The sequence below is a fragment of the Convolutriloba macropyga genome, chromosome 6 (assembly GCF_964194025.1).
Source record: "Convolutriloba macropyga chromosome 6, txConMacr16.3, whole genome shotgun sequence".
NCBI classification, from domain to species: Eukaryota; Metazoa; Xenacoelomorpha; order Acoela; family Convolutidae; genus Convolutriloba; species Convolutriloba macropyga.
Genome location: NC_134473.1, coordinates 23,496,559 through 23,520,222, shown reverse-complemented (window position 1 = coordinate 23,520,222; position 23,664 = coordinate 23,496,559). Strand labels below are relative to the sequence as shown.

Sequence of the window (23,664 nt, the reverse complement as noted above, 5' to 3'; positions counted from 1 at the left end):
CACGCAAATGCGAATGAGAACCTAATTTCATACAGATGGTAACAAATTAGATAAATTACCTCATAACGTGATTGAAGTGAAAAGAGGATCTTCAGAACCGCAAGAACAAAAATTAGATCGAACGTGATCACATCGTACAGCTCCCAAGTGAAAAGTCAATAAATTAGGCTTCTAATTAGTTTCTAATCGTCAGTTTTAAAAGGCTATCAAAAATCAAAGCTGGAAATCAAAAACATCTCGACGAGGAAACTCAATCAATACTGGAGTGGCGTAATTTTCATCAACGTTTGTTTCAGGATATTGAATTTACATATATAAGAAGACCCAAAAAGTGACATTATTAAAAACAAATACACAATTTGCCATCTTTATCGCAACACTGTTTTAGCGAAAAACGTAGTCATAATTCACGCTCAAAAAATATTAAGCTGACGTTCAAGCAAACTGCTCAAAATTTTACTATCTAAAAATTTTGGGTTTTCATTTTTCACAGAATCGAAAACTTGTATAATAGAATCGTGTATAACTGATACATCTTTTTTCGCTGAAGTTAAGAACAGCAACAACTCTGCAGGCTTAGTTGTGTAATCTATCCATTGCAAATATCCGTCAGATTCTAAGATAGACTTTCAACTATAGAGTTCAGTTTTGAGTTTAAACTTTTGATTAGCTGCGTCAACAATTATTGGTTATCGTAACCACAAACATTTAACATAATAAGACTTGTTCAGAACTTCTAAGAGGTAAGCTCAGGAATCAATAAATTAATTTTCATCATCATGAAACATGAAAAACCTCATTTTTCTCATAAACGGAAGAACTTTTAACACGTCATCGGACCAACTTATTTTAAATGACAGCCCATTGTTAGCCAGATTGAATTACATCTTAATTGTCCTTGAAAACCACCTCAACTATTAACTTTTAAACTCTTTAAAAGACTAACGTTTTCAATGCCCTTTGTTGGCGAGTTTCCAGTTATCTCCACCGGAATGTCCTCATATTTGTCAAAATTAATGCCAGTGTTTGATCCAGCGAACAACTGGGACTCAAGACGTTGGTTTGGAGGCAACAGCTGGGTCCAATCTTGGTCACCACCCATGCCACTGGGAGCAGCTCCACCTCCCACACTTCCCCCTTCCATCAGAGCTTGGGCACGACCCCCGAATCCCGAACCCGCATTTCCTCCAGCTTGCTGGTGAAACTCTCTTCTACCCGAGTAGCGACTGAAACATTTTTCAGTGAACATTATTAACGTCGGACAAATTAAGCTTAAGGTGCAGTTTTTTTCAGAACGATAAACGAATTGCACATCTAGACAACGAGAACTTAAAAAATTGCTCATTTTTCAATTCACATTTGCTTTTTATTTATGGCTTTCATTATATTGCGGACCTTCGTTGGCCTCGAAATTATTTAAAGCAACCTAATTTTTAGAAGGTTTGAGATGTTTCAAAACAGTTCTTTTTTTTAAAAAAAGTCAAATTGCTAATTTGATTTTGCTCAAAAGCTTAAAAACGAAAAGCATAAAAAGAAAAAACATAGCCGCCACATTAACGGAAAATACCCGCCGTCAACGCATATCCGGATTGAAACAGACAAAGTATAGACAATAAAAATTGACAACATTTGTTTCTAAATGTCAAAAAGTGTTCGAATTTCGTGTGCAGTTTCAGTTATATTCTAAAACTATACTTAATTCAGCTTCTAAGCTGGAGGCTATTAAGCTTAATATTAATACCAGTCAGCGATCGCTTTAATGAACTTTGCCATCCTAAAGCACTACAGGCGGGGCTTTATCGATGTATCACGTCATTTTGACTTCGCTCATTTGACAATAACCATATTCGCTACAATAGTTTAATCAATGAATGAAAGCAATTAAAGTTATTCAGTTGAAACAGTGAGTGAGGTAAGTCAGTAGTCAAACGTGTGAGCCTTGACTTATGTATAAAGAAAAAGTGATCAAGGGTAAAGCGATTGTAAAACATAGCAGTACAAGTCCTGATTTACAATCCACAGAATTGAAGTAAATAATGAGCTCAAAATTTACATTTTTACATCAATATCAAAAATAAGACAGTCAGGAAAGCCCATAATCACATCGGTGCAAACAAAAAAGAAAACGAAAACCAACGAGAACACTTAGCTCCAAGGTTTAATGTGTAAAGAATCACTGAAAACCCTTCGTAAATACTGCCTCTACGCATCCTTAGAATGACTACACAAAACAACCCTAGGGGAATGAATGACAGTAAAAGCAAAAACAAACTAAATAAATTTTCAAAAATCAGTCTTTCACAATCAGAGGTCTCAAAGATATAAAACCTCTTAACATGCCAAACTCCATAGCCACAGCAGATCGTAAAACCTTAGAAGTCGTGAAATACCTTTTAGAAGGTCTGATGGCTGGAAATAGAACTATGAATAATAGAACCATTTGAAAATCACAAATCCACTTGAACATTTCGAAAACAAACAATATCTTAGTCAATGAACACGCCAGCTAATAGTTGGAGTCATCAAACCAATCAGGAAAATGGCGCACCAGGAGGCCATCAACAGTTGTTAATTTTGATACGTATTAATCCGACCACAAAAACAAGAAACATGCTAGACTAAAAATGAACGTCTATTTTCCAGAAAAGAAATACCAAAAAACCTCTGCAATGAACTCGCGCGACTAATTAGGTTTATTTATTCCTTATTAACAACCAGTCTGCAATAAGTGGACCAAACAATAAACAAATATAAAAACCAATTTTTGCAAAAACTCATAATTTTTGAGAACAAATGGTGTGAAAGTGAAAGAAGAGAGACTGAAACGATTATTTCAATTGACTGAAGTCTCATTAGCAGCCAATGAGACTAGTCATTAATGGGAATAAAGGATAAGACAGCAATAAGTACAACAAATACCAATCAGACAGACTTTATAACGTGCTCGCAAAGCAATTTTGAATCTGTAAGTATCTTGCCTTATCTATGATTTTGATTCCCTCAAGATTCACCCAACCTTTTTGAAAAGGAACAGCACATAATTCATAGAGAGCAGTAGCTAAAAACTGGTACACTTACCTCCTCTAATTTAGAACCACTAGGTGCATAAATAAAATTTATTAAAAAAATTTACCAATTTCTGATACCTAGGCATCATGAGATAAAAATTATAAGACAAAAAAGTACATATTGCAAATATCAAATTGCAAATATCAAATTTCACAAAAGATTTTAGTGTCAAATAGTGTCAAAGACAGAAAAACCATTAGCAATGAAATCAAAAGAACAGATCTTAAAAGATAGCCGGAAGAATTCCAATGTACCTCCTATACAATTATACCGAACATTTTCAAGCAAAAACACGAAAAAAATACGGAAAAAGTAACTGACAAAAACTGACAGAGCATCGGATAAAAATGACTTAGGTTGGGTTTCAGGAAAAACTAGGTCTTCGTGAAAGACCTCGATAATACACAGGTAGTTTGCAATATAATGATACTATTATACAGACGAAAAACGGGCTCAGAAGGAAAGGAAGGGAAATGACAAAGGACAAAAACAGGATCAAGTTGCGAAAAATTCTGAAATTTTTAAACAAAAATTTAGAAAATAATCGAATACAAATTCCCAACGCATCACATTATTTGGTGAAATTAATTACAGCTTTTCCTAGACCTGTCACCCACCCAAAACTTTGCATAAATATTTAAAAAAACTATTTAATTGGAAAAAACCGAAAAAATTTGTAGGATTTCAAAGAAAAATGCCCTGTTTTTTTAAAAAAATTCGCAAAATTTTTCATCAATTTCTCTGTTAGATCACTAACCCACCCAAGACTTGGCAGAAAAATAAACTTTTCAGTCAGTTGAAACAGTGAGTGAGGTAAGTCAGTAGTCAAACGTAGTCGTGACTTATGCAAGAGAAAACATAGCCGGACAATTCCTGAGTTAAAGTCCACAGAATTCAAGTAAATAATGAAATGACAATCTACATTTTTGCATCAACATTAAAGGGGGACAGGCCAAGAATGCCCACAGAAGGCCATTAGGAATTGTTATTTTTGAGACCCATTAATCAGACCACAAAAAAAAAACAAAAAAAACATTCCAGACTAAAAAAGTAAACTTTTATTTTCCTGAAATACCAACAAAACCTCTGCAATGAACACGAGCGACTAATTAGGCTCACTTATTTTTTATTAGCTAACAGTGACACCTGCAATAAGGGGCCAAATAATAAACAAATATAAAAACCAATTTTCGCAAAAACTCGCTCATACTCTTTAAGAACAAATAGTGTTAAAGTCAAAGAAAGCCATATCTAAGAAGGACTGAAACGATTATTTCAATTAACTGAATTCTCATCAGCAGCCAATGAGACTAGTCATTAATGGGAATAAGTGATAAGACAGCAATAAGTAGAACAAATACCAGCAAAATCCAGCAAAATCTATGATTTTATCAATCAAAACATTTTCATTTGCTCAAAGCAATTCGATTTCAGGCAAGCAAGATCACTATTTCTGAATCAAGAACTTGCATCAAATCAGCTGAGAGAAATCAAAATACCAGCTCAAGTTTTATTGCTCAGGAAAAGTACCGTTTAACAACCTAGTAACTTTTAAGTTCTGCTCAGCATATTTACTAATTTCAATTGGACAGCATGCTCAAACTTCCATTAAAGCTAAATATTTGGGAAAAATGAAACCAAATATTTAGCTTTTCATCTTCATGAAACATGCCCAGTCGTGCACCCAAAGTGTCTGCACATGGACCGGTTGTATTTCTTTACTTTAAAAAGGCACCTCCTATCATTTCTCGACTTCACACCATAATAACCCGCACTTGAGCTGATATATATTTATGATTATTCCAATTCTGACAAGTTTCAGAAAGGCGAAATGAGCTTAGGCTTATGAAATTTATTTTGCGAACTCATGAAATTTTGTTTTTTTTTCGCACGGTCAATGGAAACTGGAAATGGTCTAAGAGCTACAAGTCTTTTTGAATGATGTCTGTTCTATATGTTTTATTCTTGTTTCAATTTTAATTTTATAACAAATGCTGTCAAGCATTTTGGCCTTATAATCAAGTGATTGAAATCTTTTTGTTTCTCTCATCATCTCGGAGCTAAAAACTTGGCAAATTGCCAGAAAATAGCCGCAATAGCTTCGTAGATCTGCAGTCTCAAAAATAGTAAAGACAGACCAAAAAAATCGTCTTTTCATTGAAGGCTAATATGTTACATTTTGATTTAAAATCTGTATAAATTTTTGCTGCCTCTATTAGCTGCTCTCTAATAACCTTCTTTTAGAGTGACACACACCCATTTGCCTTTATCTCTTTGAATTAAAGTAAATAAAAGTCAATTTCAAAGTGCGGAGTGAGGTAAGTCAAAAATTCAAAGGAAAAGGACAAAAATTATTAGTTCAAATCGATAACTTTGAATTTATTAAAGGCAGAGCGAATAAAACTATGTCTTAGAATATTAGAGAGAAACATGACAGAAGTTGGGGAATAAATATATTGTGAAAAAGATTTAAAGAAAACTCTAATTGCAAATAATATTATAAATAATAAAAATTGAGTTAAAAAAACGTGCATGTATTGCTATTAAGCAATCGTGGTTTAGGAACATTACATAACCATCTTCCTGCCTCAGAACGAAGTGAAAACAGCTCAATTGCGAAACAGTAAAACAATTTAAAAAACATACCCGGCAGATTGCCGGAAAATAGCCACCGAGGATTCCAATAAGCATGATTGGGATTGAAAGAATAGAAGATATTGAAAAAAAAAGATTTTTGCACAAAAACATTTTTTAAGTCCGATTTATTTTGACGCCATTCCGTAGTTGAACATAACGTACTTCTGTTTCTTAGAGAGAGGCTACAGGGGCTACTATCAATACCAATAAGCATTAGAGATGGTAATTAAGACTTTTAGGAACGACGTTCAAATAGCGGGCATCTAAAATTGGGCTTTATGGGTTTATCCCGTTTCTACTTCTGACTTCAATTTTTTATACTGACTCTGTTCATTTTGAATCGCTTTGCTGAGCAACTGATGTTCAAAATCACTTTTAGCAGAATGAAGGAAGAGAGAAACTAGCCTAGATAAGTCAAAAAGATATCACGCAAAATGTTGAAAAAGCGGCAAAATGAGGTAAAGCGAAACATTTTTTTATTCGAAGAAGTAAAAAAAATAGGAGCGCTATAATAGCCGGCTGAGAAGATGAGGGCGGCTATTTAAAAAAGATGTTCAAATTATGGTAAAAATTTTAGTGAATTTTAAAGAGTTGTTGCCAAAAAAATTCAATTAGCAACAAAACGAAAAGAAAACATCTATGATGCACCAAAAGACTTTTAAGGTTAAATAAACCCAAAGTACAAATAAAACATTATAAAACTTTTACAAAAACCGCCAAAATCGGATTAGTATGTGAACAATTTTATAAAACGAACACACCTCACTTCAAAAAGGCATCCAATTCAGAAACTCGCAAAAAGATGTTGACATATTTACTAATTCGGTTGAAAAAAAGTCGCTCAAAGAGCCAAAAATGAAGAAATTAATGAAAAGGCCAAAATTTAACAAAAAATAGAGAAATATGGGCCAATTTTGCAATTGGGCCAACGAATTATTAAGACCTCAGAAACATTGTGGTATCGATTATTGATGGTTGCATAATCACGCGGCTTCGACCAAAATTTACTTCTAGATAAAACCAAGTTACAATTAAAAAAAATTGTGCCAAATGAACGAAGACGCGGCTAAAAACTGTCATCCATATGCGCCAATCTCTCAAAGACTCTTTCTAAGTCAAAAAGTCATTCACTGAACGCAACGCATGAACAAAAAACTTCTCGCTCAGAAAAACTAGTTCACATGGCAACTTAACTCACTTTCACTATTAAGTCAAAACACCGCCTGAACAAAGAGTATTCCGGTAAAAAAAACCTTAAGAAAACCAAAACTCCTCTTCGAGTCGTAAAAAAAATCAAGAGAAGGCCAATAATAGCCCCAGCTATCGCTGTGCAGCTACTAAAAAACATCAGTCAAACCCGAGTTCATTGAAGATTCGTGAAAACTGCAAATTTATTGGCTTTCAATTTATCAACAGCAGCTGTTCACAATAATTATTACAAAATGTAGGTCTAATGATAGAACAAAACGCCACTCTTTAATACTAACTAAATTTAAAAAATTTTAAGACGTGTAGCTGTCACTTTCTTGAATCTTAGAATTGGGAACAAACTCGAGATTGAAATACGAGAACTTACCTATCTCGTTCATTCTCAAAACGAGAATCAAATCGCGTTCCTCCTGGGGCATGCATTGGTTGATCTCGATTGTTGAAACGTCTGTTGTTATTGTTGTATCCTCCCCCACTCTGGGAACCTCGGAAACCACCACCTCCTCCCTGGTTACCATTGTAACTATTCATGCCGCCTTGATTCCCATTTCTACCTCCGTAGCCACTAGCCTGTGGCATTCCATCTTGTCCACCCCAGTTACTGCCCTGGTACTGGTTTGGAGCATTCCCAGGCACTAAATTGAGCAATATTGAATGTTTCGTTCACCATCAAATTGAAACAAAGAGGTTCGGGAATGTGCGTTTGCACATAATGTTCCGACCCCGTTTATCCATAAGTTTGGCTTCATTTTCTACCAAATGAGAGGAAGAGATACAAAACTTTCAAGAAATCTCACATTGATTAAATTGGTGTACAAAAAAATGCCTCCAACTCAAATACGTTAGTAAGGTAAATGATATCATTTTAGTGCGCCGATACAACCTACCATTATAAAGACTACGAGACAAGACAAACAAAAAAAACCAAATGAGAACAACAAACATTCACATCCAAAACTCAATGTCTAATTTTTTGAAAAAAACTACATAAACAAATTCAAAAGTTGTTAAATAAAACCTAAACTAAACAAACTAGTTTGATCTACAATCGAAAAAACATGGGTCTAGTCCTTAACAAATAATTTCAAAAAAATGGAAACATTAAGATATCAATTGAATTCTTCCAATACTTTCCTGTTCAATCATACCGCAATATAACGACTTTGAGACCTGTCATCATCCAGAATACGTACGTCTACAAATACAAACAAATTCAGACGAAAAAGTTCCATTAAATTATGAAAGAAAACGGCGTCGAAGCCGTTTAAACAATAATCTATTCCGTAAAAAGTAATATATAAAAAACTGCGCCTTCACTGAACACTAATAATGAGATACGTGACTTCTGAAATGAGATTAGGTATCAAGTATTAAAAAACAAAGGCAAAACTTAAAACACGTATTTTTTTAAAACAATTAGAGACATGCAAACAGTAGTTAGCAATTGAAATCAATCAACAGGTTTTTTATTTCTCAAAAGAAAGACATTGAGATCTGTCATTCAGGAAAAGGCACAAATTGCAAAAAGACAGTATCGAAGCCGTTTAAACATTAGGGGATGCATTGAAATCAGTATATGCTCAAAAAGCCTTTCTTCAACGCCAATAATTTGATATGCAACCTGTAATTATTGAGAAAAAGTATGCAACATAGACGGCATATGGCCGGAGAATAGCCGCTGTGGACACTCTTGATGCACATCGGGATTGAAACAGAAAAAAGAAAAGAAGAGAAATCGTCCGTTTTTCAGCGTTTTTCAAAACTTCAGCTATCAACTGAAATCAGTACAAAACTCCTTTTGTCAATCACAAGAAGCCACTAAGACCTAAAATTATCCAGAATATGTGAAACGATACAGAGCGACAAACAACGATTAAAAAAATACATTAAATTTTGCTAGAATACGGTGTAGAAGCAGTTAACACCATGATCTATTCACTGAACAAGTGTCTGTTTTCAACTTTTTTAATAGCTAATAATGTGAAAACTAACTTTTCTATACTGTAACAAAGAAAAAAGGAACCTCAATGAAGAAAAAATTCGAAATCAAAAATTTGAGAACTCGTAGTAACAAAACAGAAAAACCATTACCAAAAACGTAAAATCGCATTAAATAATAAATTCTATTTCGTTAGAAACACAAAATAACCTGCCTTTGCTGACTTTAAGCTACAAGCCGGCCTAAAATGAGAGAAAAATTGCAAAGCTCAATAATCCATTGTTTATTTTAAGAAATGTTAAAAAAAAGTTTAACCGACCAAAAGCTTTTGACTAAAAAATTTGATATATTTCCTTGAAACTCCCTAGGAAGCCTATTGGAATTGTCTTTAGTACGCCTTGGTTTGAAATGTTCATTTCTGTAATTAACGCAAGAGAAAGAAAATGCCAAAATGATTTTTAAATAACGACTGATTACAATCCGAATTTTTTTACTTGAAGAAACAACGAAAAGATCAAAATTAAGCTTGCTACTGCCGTTTTTCTATCAGGAACACGTAATCAAATGTCGAATGTTATGGATATGGATAATTTGACAATCGAATATATCAAAAATAAATGATGCAATAGCAAAGAACCGGCAAAATTTTAACTCAAGAAGACTTTCAAAGGATCCACAAGTAAAACTAGGTATCCTTCGAATTAACGAAGGTCTGCAGTTTTTAGCAAAGTTAATTCTGTACATTTAAACCAACGTTGACTAAGTTGCCTAGATATCGCCGAAATTCAAAAAAATCTTTTTATATATTCCACGCTGTACGGGCTTCTTAATGATATATACCGCTCACAACCCTCTACGATGAATATATCAATCGGCCAAGATTGACTGAACAAAACACACCGTTTCAGCATATGGTTTCATCCACAATAAAGTAGTCGCAAGAACTACTTTTGCTTTCATTATTTCTATCTGACTGGTACGTTTTCACAACAGCTCAGCGACGCTAAAACATCTACCGATTCCACTTTTTACTTAAATATAAATATTTGATTAGGTCGTTTTTCAGAACCGGGTAAAAGTAACACGTAGAGCACGCCTCTTCTACTCTAAACGATACGCTCCCTCGTAGCGATCTCAACCTTTCATTTTATGCATTACAGCTACCAATAATCAACCAGTGATTTGGAAAAATTAATTGCAATTAATTGGCTAGACAAAAAGAGGAGCAATCAATTAATTTAACTGGCAAAACATAAACATAGCCGGCAGATTGCCGGGAAATAGCCGGAATAGACGTTTGTGTCCTTCCATGAATTGAAACAACTAAAGAAATAAGATAGACAGATCGACCACCAGTCTTTTATTAGACCACTAGACTTTTTGGGTTAGATTCGGACTGTCAATTTTTTGACACATATCTATATTTTTGACACGGTCTATAAGGAAAAAAACCCTATGAAAGCTTTTTCAAAATTAATATTCAAAATCAAAAACTCAAGACTAACACTTAAGAATTAGGGCACACAACTTTGAAACTACTTACATGCGCACTATTGAACTTGAACTAGTAAATGTTCATAAAATTTAAAGTTCCATAAGTGAGTTCAGAAGTCATTTTTTGAGAGAGTTAAGTCAGGCAATTAACCTAAAAGCAAGAATGACGTCGCGCAAACAAACTTCAACTGCAAAGCATTAGAAGTCACTGAAAAAGTCCAAGGAGTGAGGTCGCAAGAATCATCGATGAAGACGGAGACGACGAATTTAAAACATAGCCGGTAGAATACCGGAAACGACTCGAATCGTCGTGCAAAATAACTTCTACCCTAACTTGGACAAAATCAGAATATCGAAAAAAACACTTAGAAATAACAGAAATAGTAGACCAATATAACATAGAAAGCGTTAAATTTTTTTCAGTTCAGGGGTGTGGGTAGGTGCTGGTGGTGGGGGAGGGGGGGTGTAGGTAGGTGGGGTGGGGGTAGGTACGTTGCGGGGGGGGGGGGGGTAGGTAGGTACGAGGGGGGGGGGGGTAGGTACGTTGGGGGGGGGGGGGGTTAGGTACGTGGAGGGGGGAGGAGGGGTAGTTTCTTTTTTTTTTTGGGGGGGGGGGGGTAGGTAGTTAAATGGGATCAAAATTTCTCAAATTGACCTCTTCACCTTGAATTACAGACTTTACAAATTGCTATACATTACAAACTAAGCTATTAGTAAAGACCAATGTTCGAAAACAGAAGTCAACAATCAAAAACGGAGGTAAAAACTCGAATAGAAAGAAGTCAATATTCAAGTCATGAACAAACTTGCTTTCTGCTAAAAAAAACATAGCCGGAAGATTTCCGGGAACGACTCGAGGTGGAAATCCACTCAAATGCCATTCAACTACTCATCAGACAAAAGTGCCTCCAATAATTTACGATTATCTTGAAATAAAACAAAAAGCAAAAATAATTAAAAAAAATCAAATCTATTAAAATATTGTAAAAAATCTGATCAAATTCTGTCATAAATTGATTACCCCAAAAAACCATCTCTGCTAAAATTACTTCATCACTACAACTTTGAAGTACTGAAACCACTTATGAGATTTTTTTGAAATACTTGAAGCCAAATCATGATAAAAATAAGCTCTTACAAACAACTTTGACTAAAAACCTGGAAAAACTTAATGTATTTTTCAATATTACAAAAAGCACATAAATCTAAACAAAAATTCTTTTCAGCCAATAAGGTACCCAGATGCCCACAAAACAATAGGCAGATCATAATAGGTTAAGAAACTTATCTAAAGAACAGCAAAAAAAAAAACGAAAAACTGCAAAAGTTAAGAAAATTAGTTCCAATTTTCGACATTTTCGTCATATTTCTCAACAAAAAAATGCTTCATATCCACAAAACTGTAGCCACGTATTAACTAAAAATTGCTCAAGTAATAGGGGTATCTTCAATACCCATTTCAGGCAGTAAAACAAAATAGTATAAAAAAAATCGTAAAAATTAGCCCAAAAATCAGCAAAATACATGAAAAACATCCCAATTAGCATAAAATTCACATAAATTTTTAGGAACCTTCAAACCACTACTAAACCCAGCCTAAAATTAACAGCAAATTATAATCAAACCACTTAATCAAAAAAAATTGAGAAAAAAACTGCTTCCAGATGCCGCACGTGAACAAAAAATTTCGCTCGCTTACAGAATTTTCTTCACACCTCAATTTTTCGCTCTCTAGAAAACAGCGATATGAACAAAAAATCACTCTAATTTTGCTCCACTCTTCATTTTGTTCAGCAACAAAATCACTCCAAATTTTTTCATGTGTTTCATTTCCCGCTTCAAAATTCACTCCAAAAATTGATTTAAAAAAAGGACCTCCAATACTACTCTTCGAGTCGTAAAAAACCTGTAGAATATCAATACTCCTCTTCAAGTCGTAAAAAACAAGATGTCCCCAATAATAGCCGCTATCGCTTCGCGGCTATTAAAAATCAATTATCGCAAAAATTGCAATTATTGATCAATTAAATTTGGAGTTCTATCAGAAATTTTTTTTGGCAGATTTGAAAACAATTTTGCCTTGATTTACCCAAAAATGTACGCAAATGGTCATATTATCTGAACTTTTTCTGAATTATTCAATTTCTAATCAACGACGAAATCTTTGTAACACCCAAATCTGTCAAATTACATATGATCTCTGACAGAAGTTTCCGATCTGGGAACTTTTTTTCTAGTTGCGGGTTTGCGAGCTGACAAAATGCTGCTTCAATTTGCGCCAATTATTGGGCAGTTATTTGTGTCGTTGCGATCAATTATTGCAATTAAAATAGAGTAAACAATCAGTTATTGCAATCAATTAATTGCCAATTATTGCTATTACAATTAATTTTTCCAAATCCCTGTAACCAACCCCTACTACATGACATTCTAGTATCCCGCATGGTTAATTTTGCTGACAAATAGAAAATTACTTTGATTTCTTTGGAATCCATTCTGATATCTATCATTTCCTGGTTGTCGGTTATAGTCACCGTAGGCATTAGCGTTGTTCCAGCCTTGACTAGTATCACCGCTCGGAAGACCACCTGCGCCTAAATTGGGCTGCTGCATATAGATTCCTTGGGGCCCACCCATTTGCATTGCATCTGGTGCCATTCCACCTCCACGCGCACTGCGCTGGTGAGGAGGCACATACTTTCCAGGTTGATTTCCTCCAAAGGTGTTTGCCCCACCAGAATGTGGGAACTGCTGAAGTTGCTGTGGATGATCACCGGCTCTATGCCCAGCGCCAGCGGGTCCACCCAGCCCAAGAGCAGAAAACTAAAACATCATTTGATATCAATCAAGTTAATTATCATCGGGGATCTCAAGGGCAATCAAAAATTGTGTAATTAAAATATTCGGCAGCCATTTAAATGGTACATCTTTTAAATTTAGATATGTTGAGTAACGCATCAAACATTACCGTTACAAATTGCAAAATTTAAGAAAAGCTTCCAAATTTCCCAGTGAAAATTTTTAACACTATTTTTTGTCTCGAGTTCTGTCAAGTAACCCATCTGCAAGACTTGAAAAGCTTCGTTGGCCAAAAATGATCGTTTAACTCAGAAGAGGACACATATATTCAAAATTTTTTTAAAACAATTGCAGATTTTAACAAAATCTTGCTAAAATTCAAGATATTAAAATCTTCAAAACCATTTCATTGTCTCAAGAGACTAATCAGTATCTCTATTTCAAGCTTTAAATAGTTTCACTGGCTCATAAATATCAAAAAACTTGAAACATGATACTAATTTTCCAAAAAATTTGAAAAAAAAAATTTATCTAAAAACTGCTAAAGCTCGAGTCATTAAAATATTGATAACCTTTCCATTAACTCTAGAAAATATGCGACAGCCACATAAGGAGATTATGTGGCTCGTGAGGCAGGTGAAACCTAAAAAATGATGAAAAATAAAAAAAATGAAAAAAATTGCCGCAAGTTGCATAAAAAACTGCTAAAATTTGTGATAATAATAGTTGAAATTTCAAAAAATTAGCACGTTTTGTCAAAATGCTTAAGTTCGTGATGTTAAAATGTTGAAACAATTCCAACACCACAAGAAACTATGCTGTAACCTATTATAAAACCCCAGAGGAGGTTTCTTGACACCTAGGGCTGAAAAAACTCAAAAAGCTAGAAAAAAATTGTGAAAATTAGTATAAAATTGCGTGTTTTCAGCGATCGGTTGTTCGTCAGTAGCCATAGGGTGGGGGGGGGGGAGGGGGGAGGAGGGGCAACAGCGTGCTGGAAGGAGGGTGGGGTTACAGTGGGGGTGTCTTCAACCTCTATGAACCGCCCTTCACACCATAATTATAAGTCTCCAAAACAGGGAGACGGAACAGAGCTGAAAGGCTCTAAGAGCACTTAATGCCCGCTGGGATCTACCTGTTATCCCGTTTTTGAGGACGAAAAGTAAAAAGCGTCAGACGAAAAATTGGTCACGCGAAAAATCGTATAAAAAGACCGACAGGACTAATATAATTGCTACAAACTTCGTTTGAGAGCAATTAACAACCAAGACATTTCACAGTCTCACAAGCTGAAGAAACCAAAAACATGTATCCCATACACTTCGCGCCACATTTTATTGTCTGTGTTGCATTAAGAGTATTGCAGAAGAACACTTACATTATGAGACAATTGGGAAGGATTCATTGAAAAGATATATTGCCCACAGCGTAACACTCTTGAATTAATCATTCACTTAGCATTAAGATTCTGAAATAATCCCTACAACTTTATGATCATAAAAGGGGTTATCTTACATTCTGTTCTAGGCTTGCTCCATTTGAAAAGAAGTCTCTGACCATAATACACCTGAAAAAATTGTATGCTATTTAACAAAGCAGGAGCAAACTGCTGTAGAAATACTGAGCTTATCTCTACGGATTCAAGTAACCAAGCTATTACAATTTATAGCTGAGCGACACGACAGATCTTCTGCCTTGATCAAGTTCATAATCAAAGTTCTGATTAAGAATTTCAAAATTGATTTGCATTAAACTAATGGCCATAAAATGATCGAAATAATTGAGAAATAATTTTAAAATTGAAATTTAAAATAAAATTTTATTTATAATTTTTTATAATTCATTGTGTATCGTTTTCTTCACTCCACTCTTCTAATCTCTTTTGCGCGGCTTTTAATGATGACACCCCCAATTTGTGACAAAGCTAATAAGTCTGATATCATGAACGCTGTCTTCAGAAGCAAAACTTTATTATAAACAATTTGTTGGAAGGAATCAATCCAATAAACTTACTACAGAGATATGTTATGCAAAAATGCGAGTACCGCGGGTGTCCGTTCGTGAACGATTTATTATGGAATATATTTTGTGGGAGCAAGCTGCCTGGAAGAAAACATCATCAGAAGACAGCCGTGATATGTGAGACGCATGATTTGGTCCCAGAAGCACTGCCATCGGAGGATTGAATTTCAACCCCCCCCCCCCACAACCATGTACCCATCCTCCCAACCTCACACACTGCTTTCGACCGGTTTCCTGAGCAAGAAAATTAATATTGTACTTTGGCATGCGATCAACAACAGCCTCAGCCAACATAAAAGCAACTTCCAAGCCTGTGAGACAAGTAGGCCTCTTATGTCGTTTTTGTTGAACAAAATTGATTTGCGTCTTTCCCATTTAGCCCCCCCCCCCCCCAGCTTAGTGGTCAGATAACCTATAGCCCCCCCCATAATGGTAATTATATCATAATGGGGGCTATAATTTCATGGGGGGGGGGGGCTATAATCCGAAAGACCCCAAGTTTCTTCTCATTTGTCTATTTTTGAATTCTTTTGCTTTTTTCGCTTTCTAGCGAAGTAAGTTAGTGTTAGTGAGGGCAGCTTCCATTGAAAATGAAACGATTTTAATGTTTCTGCTTTTGTTCACTTTTAAGGTCTCTGTGTGTCTGTTTTTATTTTGTGTATGTGTGCGCGCGGGTACGTGAGTGAATGCGTGCGTGCGTATTTGCGTACACATGTTCTAATTCGGGTCTAATGAAAAATCAAATCAGAGCGGTGATTTTAGTCCTGCCGGAATAGTACAAAGTGCAAACAAGCGAGTAAAATAGAGTCAAAGAGAGGAAACTCTGTCTGCTAGTTGGATAAAGAAATTGGTGTTCGAACAAGTTTTTGATTTTTAGCAATTTTTTCCCCTACGGCCTTTTAACTTTCGTTTTTACTGTTTTGCTCTTGATTTGTTTGCAAATGCAGTTATTTGCAGCACAGGTACTCTAATGGCACTTCGTTACTTTTAATTGAATTACTCAATGAGCGCCTATTTTTCTCCAATATAGCACTAGTTCACTTTTTGCGTTTTACACGTGTTCTATTAGGCTTTTCGTTAAACCGATGTTTTAATAAAATTTTCATAAAATGTTGCGCGGTTCGGTTTTTCAGGTCAGGTCAGGTTTTCCGGTCAACATCTTTCGATTCTTGCTTTTTTTTCGACATCAATTTCTTCTGGTTTCCTCTGGATAATCTGGCGTCAGGCTCAAACAATCTGTCACCTTCACTGCTATCGTAAAACTGGTTTGTAAGCTTGTAGCGGTTTGTTAGCTTGTATTTGAATTTTGAATTTGTAGTCAATGACTATTTTCTGTTAATGACAGATAACAAGGTATTTTTAAAACGGCAAAAGTGTTGTAACCATTTCTGTTATTGATTTATTATATGACCTTAAAATGGTCTTTCAAAAAATATGTGATTTTGCTTAGTTCTGCCACTACTTGTTTCTTGGTTGGCTGTTCACTCAATCTCACTATTAACGGATTTTATCGACCCTTTAATTCAACATTTTGAGCATTTTTCAGGAAGGTTAATTTCTCGCTTGGACGCCGCTTGCATCTAAGCAGATTAACTGACTTTTTTAATGAGTATCTTTATTGCTCGTTAATTAGCCGAACATATCACGAGGAACAATGCGGACGATTTTGGTTTCCTTGGAACGAAAGCTGTTTCCTACGAGTTGCCATCTGAACGTGGTGTTGTTTATGATGAACCATCAAGTTTGCGATTTATCAGTGCTGCAAATTAAGCAAAATGTGTGGATTAGTGCACGCTTGGGCCTTTCGAATGGATGGGAGGAGAGTCGATAGCGAAAATAATCTCGGGTTAAATGTGGATCATAACTTGTTGAGGCTAGCGTCGATTTGACAAAACTGTCTATTTACTACTCATTGTGTGATTTACTTGGTAACGGCTTGGAAAAAGTTATTGTCCAAAAGTTGTAAAAGAAGATTTTGTCATCTGAAAATCGTTTCTTCTACCAATTTGCTGATGTCAGTGATGTTATTATTCAGCCCAGTTTTGCCGCTCATGCAGTTATAACGTAATCTAAAATTGATGATATTGGTCTTACTGCCACTCTTTTACTGCTATGACTACGATTTGAAAGCTAGTTTAGCGAGTATTTCTCCAAAAAAGTGAAACAGTTTATCAACAACGAACGGCGAATGTACGTGATGGACTTCCTGTGTATCATATCGTTTTTATTGTCGGAAACTAAGTTGAAGAATTGGCCAAACGGTGTGTTAAGGGAACTGGACAAGACTGCCAAAAGGAAATGAACATGTAGTTTTGATTAATCATTTCTTTTAATAGTTACACAAGGTGTTTGATACATTTTTGAGTGCATTGGTTTGTGCCATTGTGTTTGTATTGTACCACACACTTTAAGCAAATTAGAATACTGTATTTTGCGTGCATGATTGTATGCATGGAACGGCAAGTAAAAGCAACTTTAATGCTTTTCGTGTAAGATATTAAAAAGAATCATTTTTGAAGCGCTTTTCACAACGTGACTTTTTTCCGGCCTTTTTGCTTTTTTCATTTGTTGAGATTCATGCTTTTTCTCACTCAAGTTTTTTCTCCAAACGTTCTTAACCGTTATTGTACCTATCCAATGCGTTATCAATCAACAGTTTGAGTTTCGTAGTTTTAAGTATCAGAATTTCTAAAAAGCTTTGAGGATCAATGTGGATAAACGAGTTTTAACTAAAATCTTTTAAAAACTTGCCAATTGTTTTCTCTAAAGGTTGATGCCACTGTTCATAGTTTTTGATTGAGCAACTAGCAAGCGATATTGGCCAGACCGTTATGAAGTGGGTTGACGTGGAATTGTTGATATCTCCAAAACTTTTGATTATTCATTTTTGTTTGAGTCATTTTTCAGTAAATTATAGTCGCCATGGTTACGTTTAATAAAAAAATTGATTGCCTAGAAATTTACCATTTTTTCATTTTGCTGATCCGCCCGTAGGCGCTGCATGGCTATGGGTATTAAAGTATAATCGTGGAAGGAGTTTGCGTTTTTGAAATGCATCAAAAATTATTTATTTTGTCAGCTTGTTTAGCTGGTGTCTTTGAACAGACATTTTTATAATCGAGTTCTCAATGAATCAGAAGTTGGTGTTGCAGCAATGAATAAAGTGGTTGAAGTGATGTTCACAAACTGTAAGCTGGCATGTGTAGTTCTTGCTTTATTGTTACAGTTAGGTCATTTGGTATTAAATTTTCGAGAATTCACTATGTGGTTGAGTCCTCGTTCTGAACTAAGTTTGCAAAATAGAGTCTAATTGGAGCGTTCCATGTTAAATATTGATCAAGCCTAGGAAATCAAAAGTCGTGGACACCAAATTGATACAAGACGACGATCGGCACGTCCAAAACCATTCGAGTTATTATTTCGAGAACAGAACATTCGTTCAAACGATCTAAACCACAACTTAATTTTGGTAGCGCTATACCGTTCAATCTGTGGTTTAGTACGAAGAACATCGGATTATGTAAAGCATTAAAGAAGCTATAGTAATTCACTCATTAGTTTAATTGTTATTCTGGTACAAGATTGAAGATAAATTGGCTTTCGAAAGGGAATTGACAGGAGAGAACCGATCCAATTTCCGAAATTTTTTGCTTTTATGCAAGATCTTTTTTATCTCTGGACAGATATTGTTCACGTGCCTGGCTAGGCTTCTTCTCATCTTGAAGTAATTGGATACACAATGGGAAACATAAACTGGAGGAGTCCAAATATTACCAAACAACTGAGAATAGTTAGCGCGATTTCCAAGAACAATTGAATATATGGTCGGTTTTCTTGTGCTTTTTTTGTTTGCTGGTTGATGTTGTGACAAACTGTATCTTGATTTTTGCTGGTGTTTCAATATACGAAATGGAACTTGATCAAATTTTGCTTCTCTGTTCCTCTGGTTTGTATTTGAGATTGTTTTGATCTTTGTACTGATTCTATTGTATCTTTCTATTTAGTCTCTAGACTTCTGCTCGCCGCAGTACTTTGTTGATGTCGTGTAAACCCTTTATCAATGTAAATGGTTTCCCTTACTTGATCTTTTGGTCACTTATCTCTGGTGAGTTTCCCTTACTAATCTCAGGATTAGTATAGAGTATTCATATTTTTGAGTCCCAGTGAAAGTTTTTCCTTGCAAAGTGGGGGGGGTTGGTGTTCCAGTTGGAAATGGTTCGGATCCATCACTGTCTGTTTCTTGAACTGGAATTGAATCGTCAAATTGAAAAAAGAGGGGGCGTTTGGCATGGATTCGTCCTTTTGGTCACTTGTTGCTAGAGAATTCCCATCTTCCGGCGGTGACTTGACTGATTGATTAGGCGATTCGACTCGTTGCAGCTATGATAACCACAAGTTTAACGGTCACTCTCAATTTCGTTGGTTCGTTTTTTTCATTTTCTATTGGTGAATCTTTTAATGCTTCAGTTTGATAGGCATCAAACAATTCAGGTTCGTTTTTGTCATGTTGTCGTGGTGGATCAAGTTAAAACGTTTTTGGATCAATTGGATAAAAATCTTTAAATGACACGGAAGTTTTTATTGACTTCAACCTAGTTGTGTGCACGCATTGTGCGTATTTCTTAATTTTCTTTTGGTGTATCTAGAGCCCGTCAGTTTCTTTTTAACTCAAAACCGCAGAAGCCATAGCTGGACTGGTTTTCCATCAAATTGTTTTTGTGGTGTTGGTTTAGGATTCAGAAGCAGACAATTTTTCTGCTTTCAATGGTTTTCTCCTGCTATTAGGTTGTAATCGTTACTGTATCGCTGATTAGGCGCAATTTGTTCTCTCTAAAATCGACTAACTTCGCAGCTTGGAATTTTTCCACAAAATTTGAATTGGCTGTTACTGCTTTCATTGGTCTCAAGTGGCTTTGTTGGATTAGGGCCATGGAAAATAACAACGAGGCAGAACCCTATTGATGTATGATACGATGTGTTATGTAAGAAGGTGGCCAACGGTTTACGCAAAACGTTACAACTTTTATTAGAATTAAATTTCAATAACGGTTGCAGGATTGCATTGAAAATGTTCAATGGCGCCAATAGTTTGCAGATATTTCAATGAAGTTTTTTTCAATTTAACTTTCAAAAGTTAGACTAATTCGTGCAATAACTCTGAAGTAAACGTTGTGCCAAGGTCACTAAAAGTTGTTTCTGGCAAATAACTGTGATTGAAGAAAATAACTGTGGTTGATGAAAATTGAAAATAAAACTCTTTAACTTGACTCTTTGGAACGAATATAATGATGAAACAGGCTGAAGCGGCTTTAGTTGTTTCTTTGTTGTATGTTTCAATTGGATGCTTAATAGACAATTCCGGATAAGATTAAATTAGTGTTCGGAAAATTCCAGGAAATAGAATCCAGTTCAAATTTCTTTCATGACTCGCAAAAATCAGCCTGCTCAGCCATTGGTGAATTGTGTAATCTCCATAGAATTTTTTTCCAAGGGTGTTCGGGAAGACAGTACTCTCTAAATTGCACTACTCCTCTGTCATCATAGATTAGTTTGTACAAGATTCATTCTTGTACCGTTAGTGTTTCCATTTTTTGAAAAGCTTTCTCTTTGCTTTGGACTCGTATTTATGATGAATTTATAAAATATTCTCATTGTTTTCACACCTGTCTGCATATTTTTGTTCTTTTTTTTAAGTCAAGACGATCGTTGATTTCGGTTAGAAAGTCCAATGGATTTACAAACTGCATTTCGTTTACTTCAGTTCTATTTAGTTTTAGGATTTCGAAAACTTCAGTGTTTTCTACATTTTTTTGACGTTCTGCAAAAGATTTTTACAGTCCGCACAGTTTTAACTGTTCAACAAAATTAGGCTCAGTTTTCTAGTTTTCAAATTGATCAGCAATGCATTTAGTTGAATTTAAAGATACGTCTGACGTTTCTGCTGTGGTGTTGATTTCAATTTTTTTCAACAGAATCTTGTTTGACAATTCGAGAGACAAAGTTGTTTCACAATTTTTTTGTAGTCTTAAAAGAAAATCAGCTGCATAGTTTGCTCGTCCATGTATTTGTGCTATAAACATAATGATTGTTGAAACTTGATCAAGAAAATTTCAGAGTATTGGCGGAATGGTTTTCAATTGAAATCAAATGCGTCAAGTTTTTATTGTCGATTAAGATTATCTCTGACTTGTTGGAACACCAAGTTTATGAAAGAAATAATCAAGGGCAAAGTAAAAAGATAGACATTTCTTAAAATAAGTAGAAAATTTGAATTGATCTGCTCTTAACACCTGTGAACCAGAGAACAGCGGTGTGTATGTCTTTTTTTCCTCCCGCCTCTCCGGTTTCGACGTAAACTTCTACCATAGGACCGAAGCTGGAGCCATCATAACTGGCGTCACAAAGTAGAATGCATTTTAAACCTGGCTTCGGTAGACGAAATGTCATTTAGCTTGCTTCAAATAGTCTGTCTTAAGTACTTGCAATCTGCCGTAACAAGTTTTGTCTCTTTTCTCAAAAACTGATAAAATGGAATAAGCCTACTTTGCGTATGAAATTTTTAAAAAAATGACGAAAACCGATCAGTACCGATTCTGGGTGTAATAACGTTGCCCAGACAAATCATGGATTGGTTGGCTATCTCCTTTTTTCCGGTAACAAAATAAGGCACAGTTTACAAATGCAATCACACATTCTTCTCAATGTTGAATTGAGCTTGTGAATTTTTTTTGCTGCACATCCAATGTCATCAATAAATTTTGTGTAAATAAATTGCTGCATTCAGTGAGTAGTCAATTTTTCTGAATATTGTTTTTCCTGCAAAGTGATTGGTAGCGACATACATATTCGAAACAGGGAAGTTAACTTTAGGGTAGTCAGTTTTCAATAGATGGTTTGCCTTTCTCAGGTCAACTAGAAGTCGGAATACTCCTGATTCTTTCCTGTGAGCGAACATTAGACTGCGATAATTTGACTGCAAGAGAGAACTAATGAGATCATAATAATACGCAAAGGCAAATTCAATGTGCAATTCATCACGACGATGGATAGATGTAGGAGGGCCTTGGATATACCTTGGTAAGTTATAATGTGGAGCTTATTTGTTTTTAAGTTCTCTGCTGTAACCAACTTCAAATCTGTGCTTTACAAAAATATCGTTTTATCTGCTGACGTCTGTCATGGTCGGACAGAACAGAGTTTTTCCATTGAAATAAATCTATAGAGTTCTGCCTATGTTTTACGATTTGTTATGGGTCCGACGTCTGGGCTTGTTGTAACTTTAAAACTTGATCATAAATTTTTCTTTGAATTGGAGGCAGATATTCTAGTTCAGAACAGATTTCCCGGGTTGAGATCGACATTTTTTCATATTCTGGTTTTGGTTTTACTAGTTGTATTTGGCCGTTGTTTGAGAAACTTTTGATTTAGTTGGTTGATTTCCGGAATTGAATTTTTTTCGGATATTTATTTCGCGAAAGAAAATAGTTCCGTGTCAACCAGAGTAAGTGTCTCTGCTTGTTTTTTAACTTAGAGAAATTTGCTATATAAGTTGATTTTAGTATTGTGATCGGGTGATCAGTTATGTTTTGTGCAGGGATGAAGAGCGTGTTCCCCTTACAAACAGTACTAAGTTATGAGGTTGAAACAATCTTTGGTCTTTTTTTCAAGAATTTGAGTTGGAATCACAATTCCGCTGAAGTGTTCTAAGTTATTGCTTTTCTGAGACAATTGACTCAAAATGAAACAATTTTCATTGGGTTGTACGATTATCTTCGGTTTTCTGTAGATCGATATTTTCTCTGGCCTAATCATTCGTCTTTGCTCGTGTTGAGTCTTTATTTTGTTTATTAGTAAAGTTAGATCGTTCAATTGCATTAAGTTTTTTGCTGGGTTAATCGTTATGTCAAGTTTCTTGATGAATGTAATACCTAATTCTATTGAGTTTTTTGTTGGCAATACTAGAAAATTCTCAGTATTCTTTGGTGCGTTAGGTTGAAAGTTAGTTGGATTTCTTTTGAAACGTTGAAAGTTTGTCCTCCGGCCATTTCCACTTTGCTCCATCCTAGTGTTTGATTATCAGACAACCTCTTGTTCTTTTCGGCTTTCATTCGTCATTTGTTCGTTTGCTAGTTATATTGGCACATGCCTCCGTGTCTATTCAGGCTCAGCGTGGATTAAATGGAAAAAGTTAACTCTTGAGTTCGAACGTCCTTTTTCCAAACATTGGCTAGTTTTTTGGTTTGGATTGCCACATATACAGTAAAACTTCTTAGAAGATGTGGTCACTGGGAAGTATGTTGAAGTTGAGGTTCTGATCTCTGCTCGTGGCCTTGTTTGTTGTCGTCTTCCGAAACAACCTAATTTAAAACATTTTTGTAAAAATCCTCTGAAGAAGATTTGATGCATGAATCTGGGTCTATTGTTTCTGGGTCTGCCCCTAATTCCAAAGTTTTGAAAGCCGCCTCTACTTGGATTATGGATAGTTCGTTGGTAGT

At 35.3% G+C, this 23,664-nt stretch overlaps 1 protein-coding gene across 1 annotated transcript in view; it reads right to left on the bottom strand.

The window, feature by feature from the left end:
- Positions 1–910: 910 nt before the first annotated feature.
- The window catches only part of LOC142341263 (uncharacterized), a 336,105-nt gene continuing 313,351 nt past the window's right edge, over positions 911–23,664 (bottom strand). Inside the window, exons 2-5 of the mRNA XM_075392182.1 lie at positions 14,663–14,716; positions 12,823–13,171; positions 7,283–7,550; positions 911–1,226 (exon numbers count right to left, since the gene is read on the bottom strand). Of these exons, the coding sequence (XP_075248297.1) occupies positions 911–1,226; positions 7,283–7,550; positions 12,823–13,171; positions 14,663–14,707 (978 nt within the window). The 5' untranslated portion in view covers positions 14,708–14,716. The remainder of the gene's footprint in view (positions 1,227–7,282; positions 7,551–12,822; positions 13,172–14,662; positions 14,717–23,664) is intronic.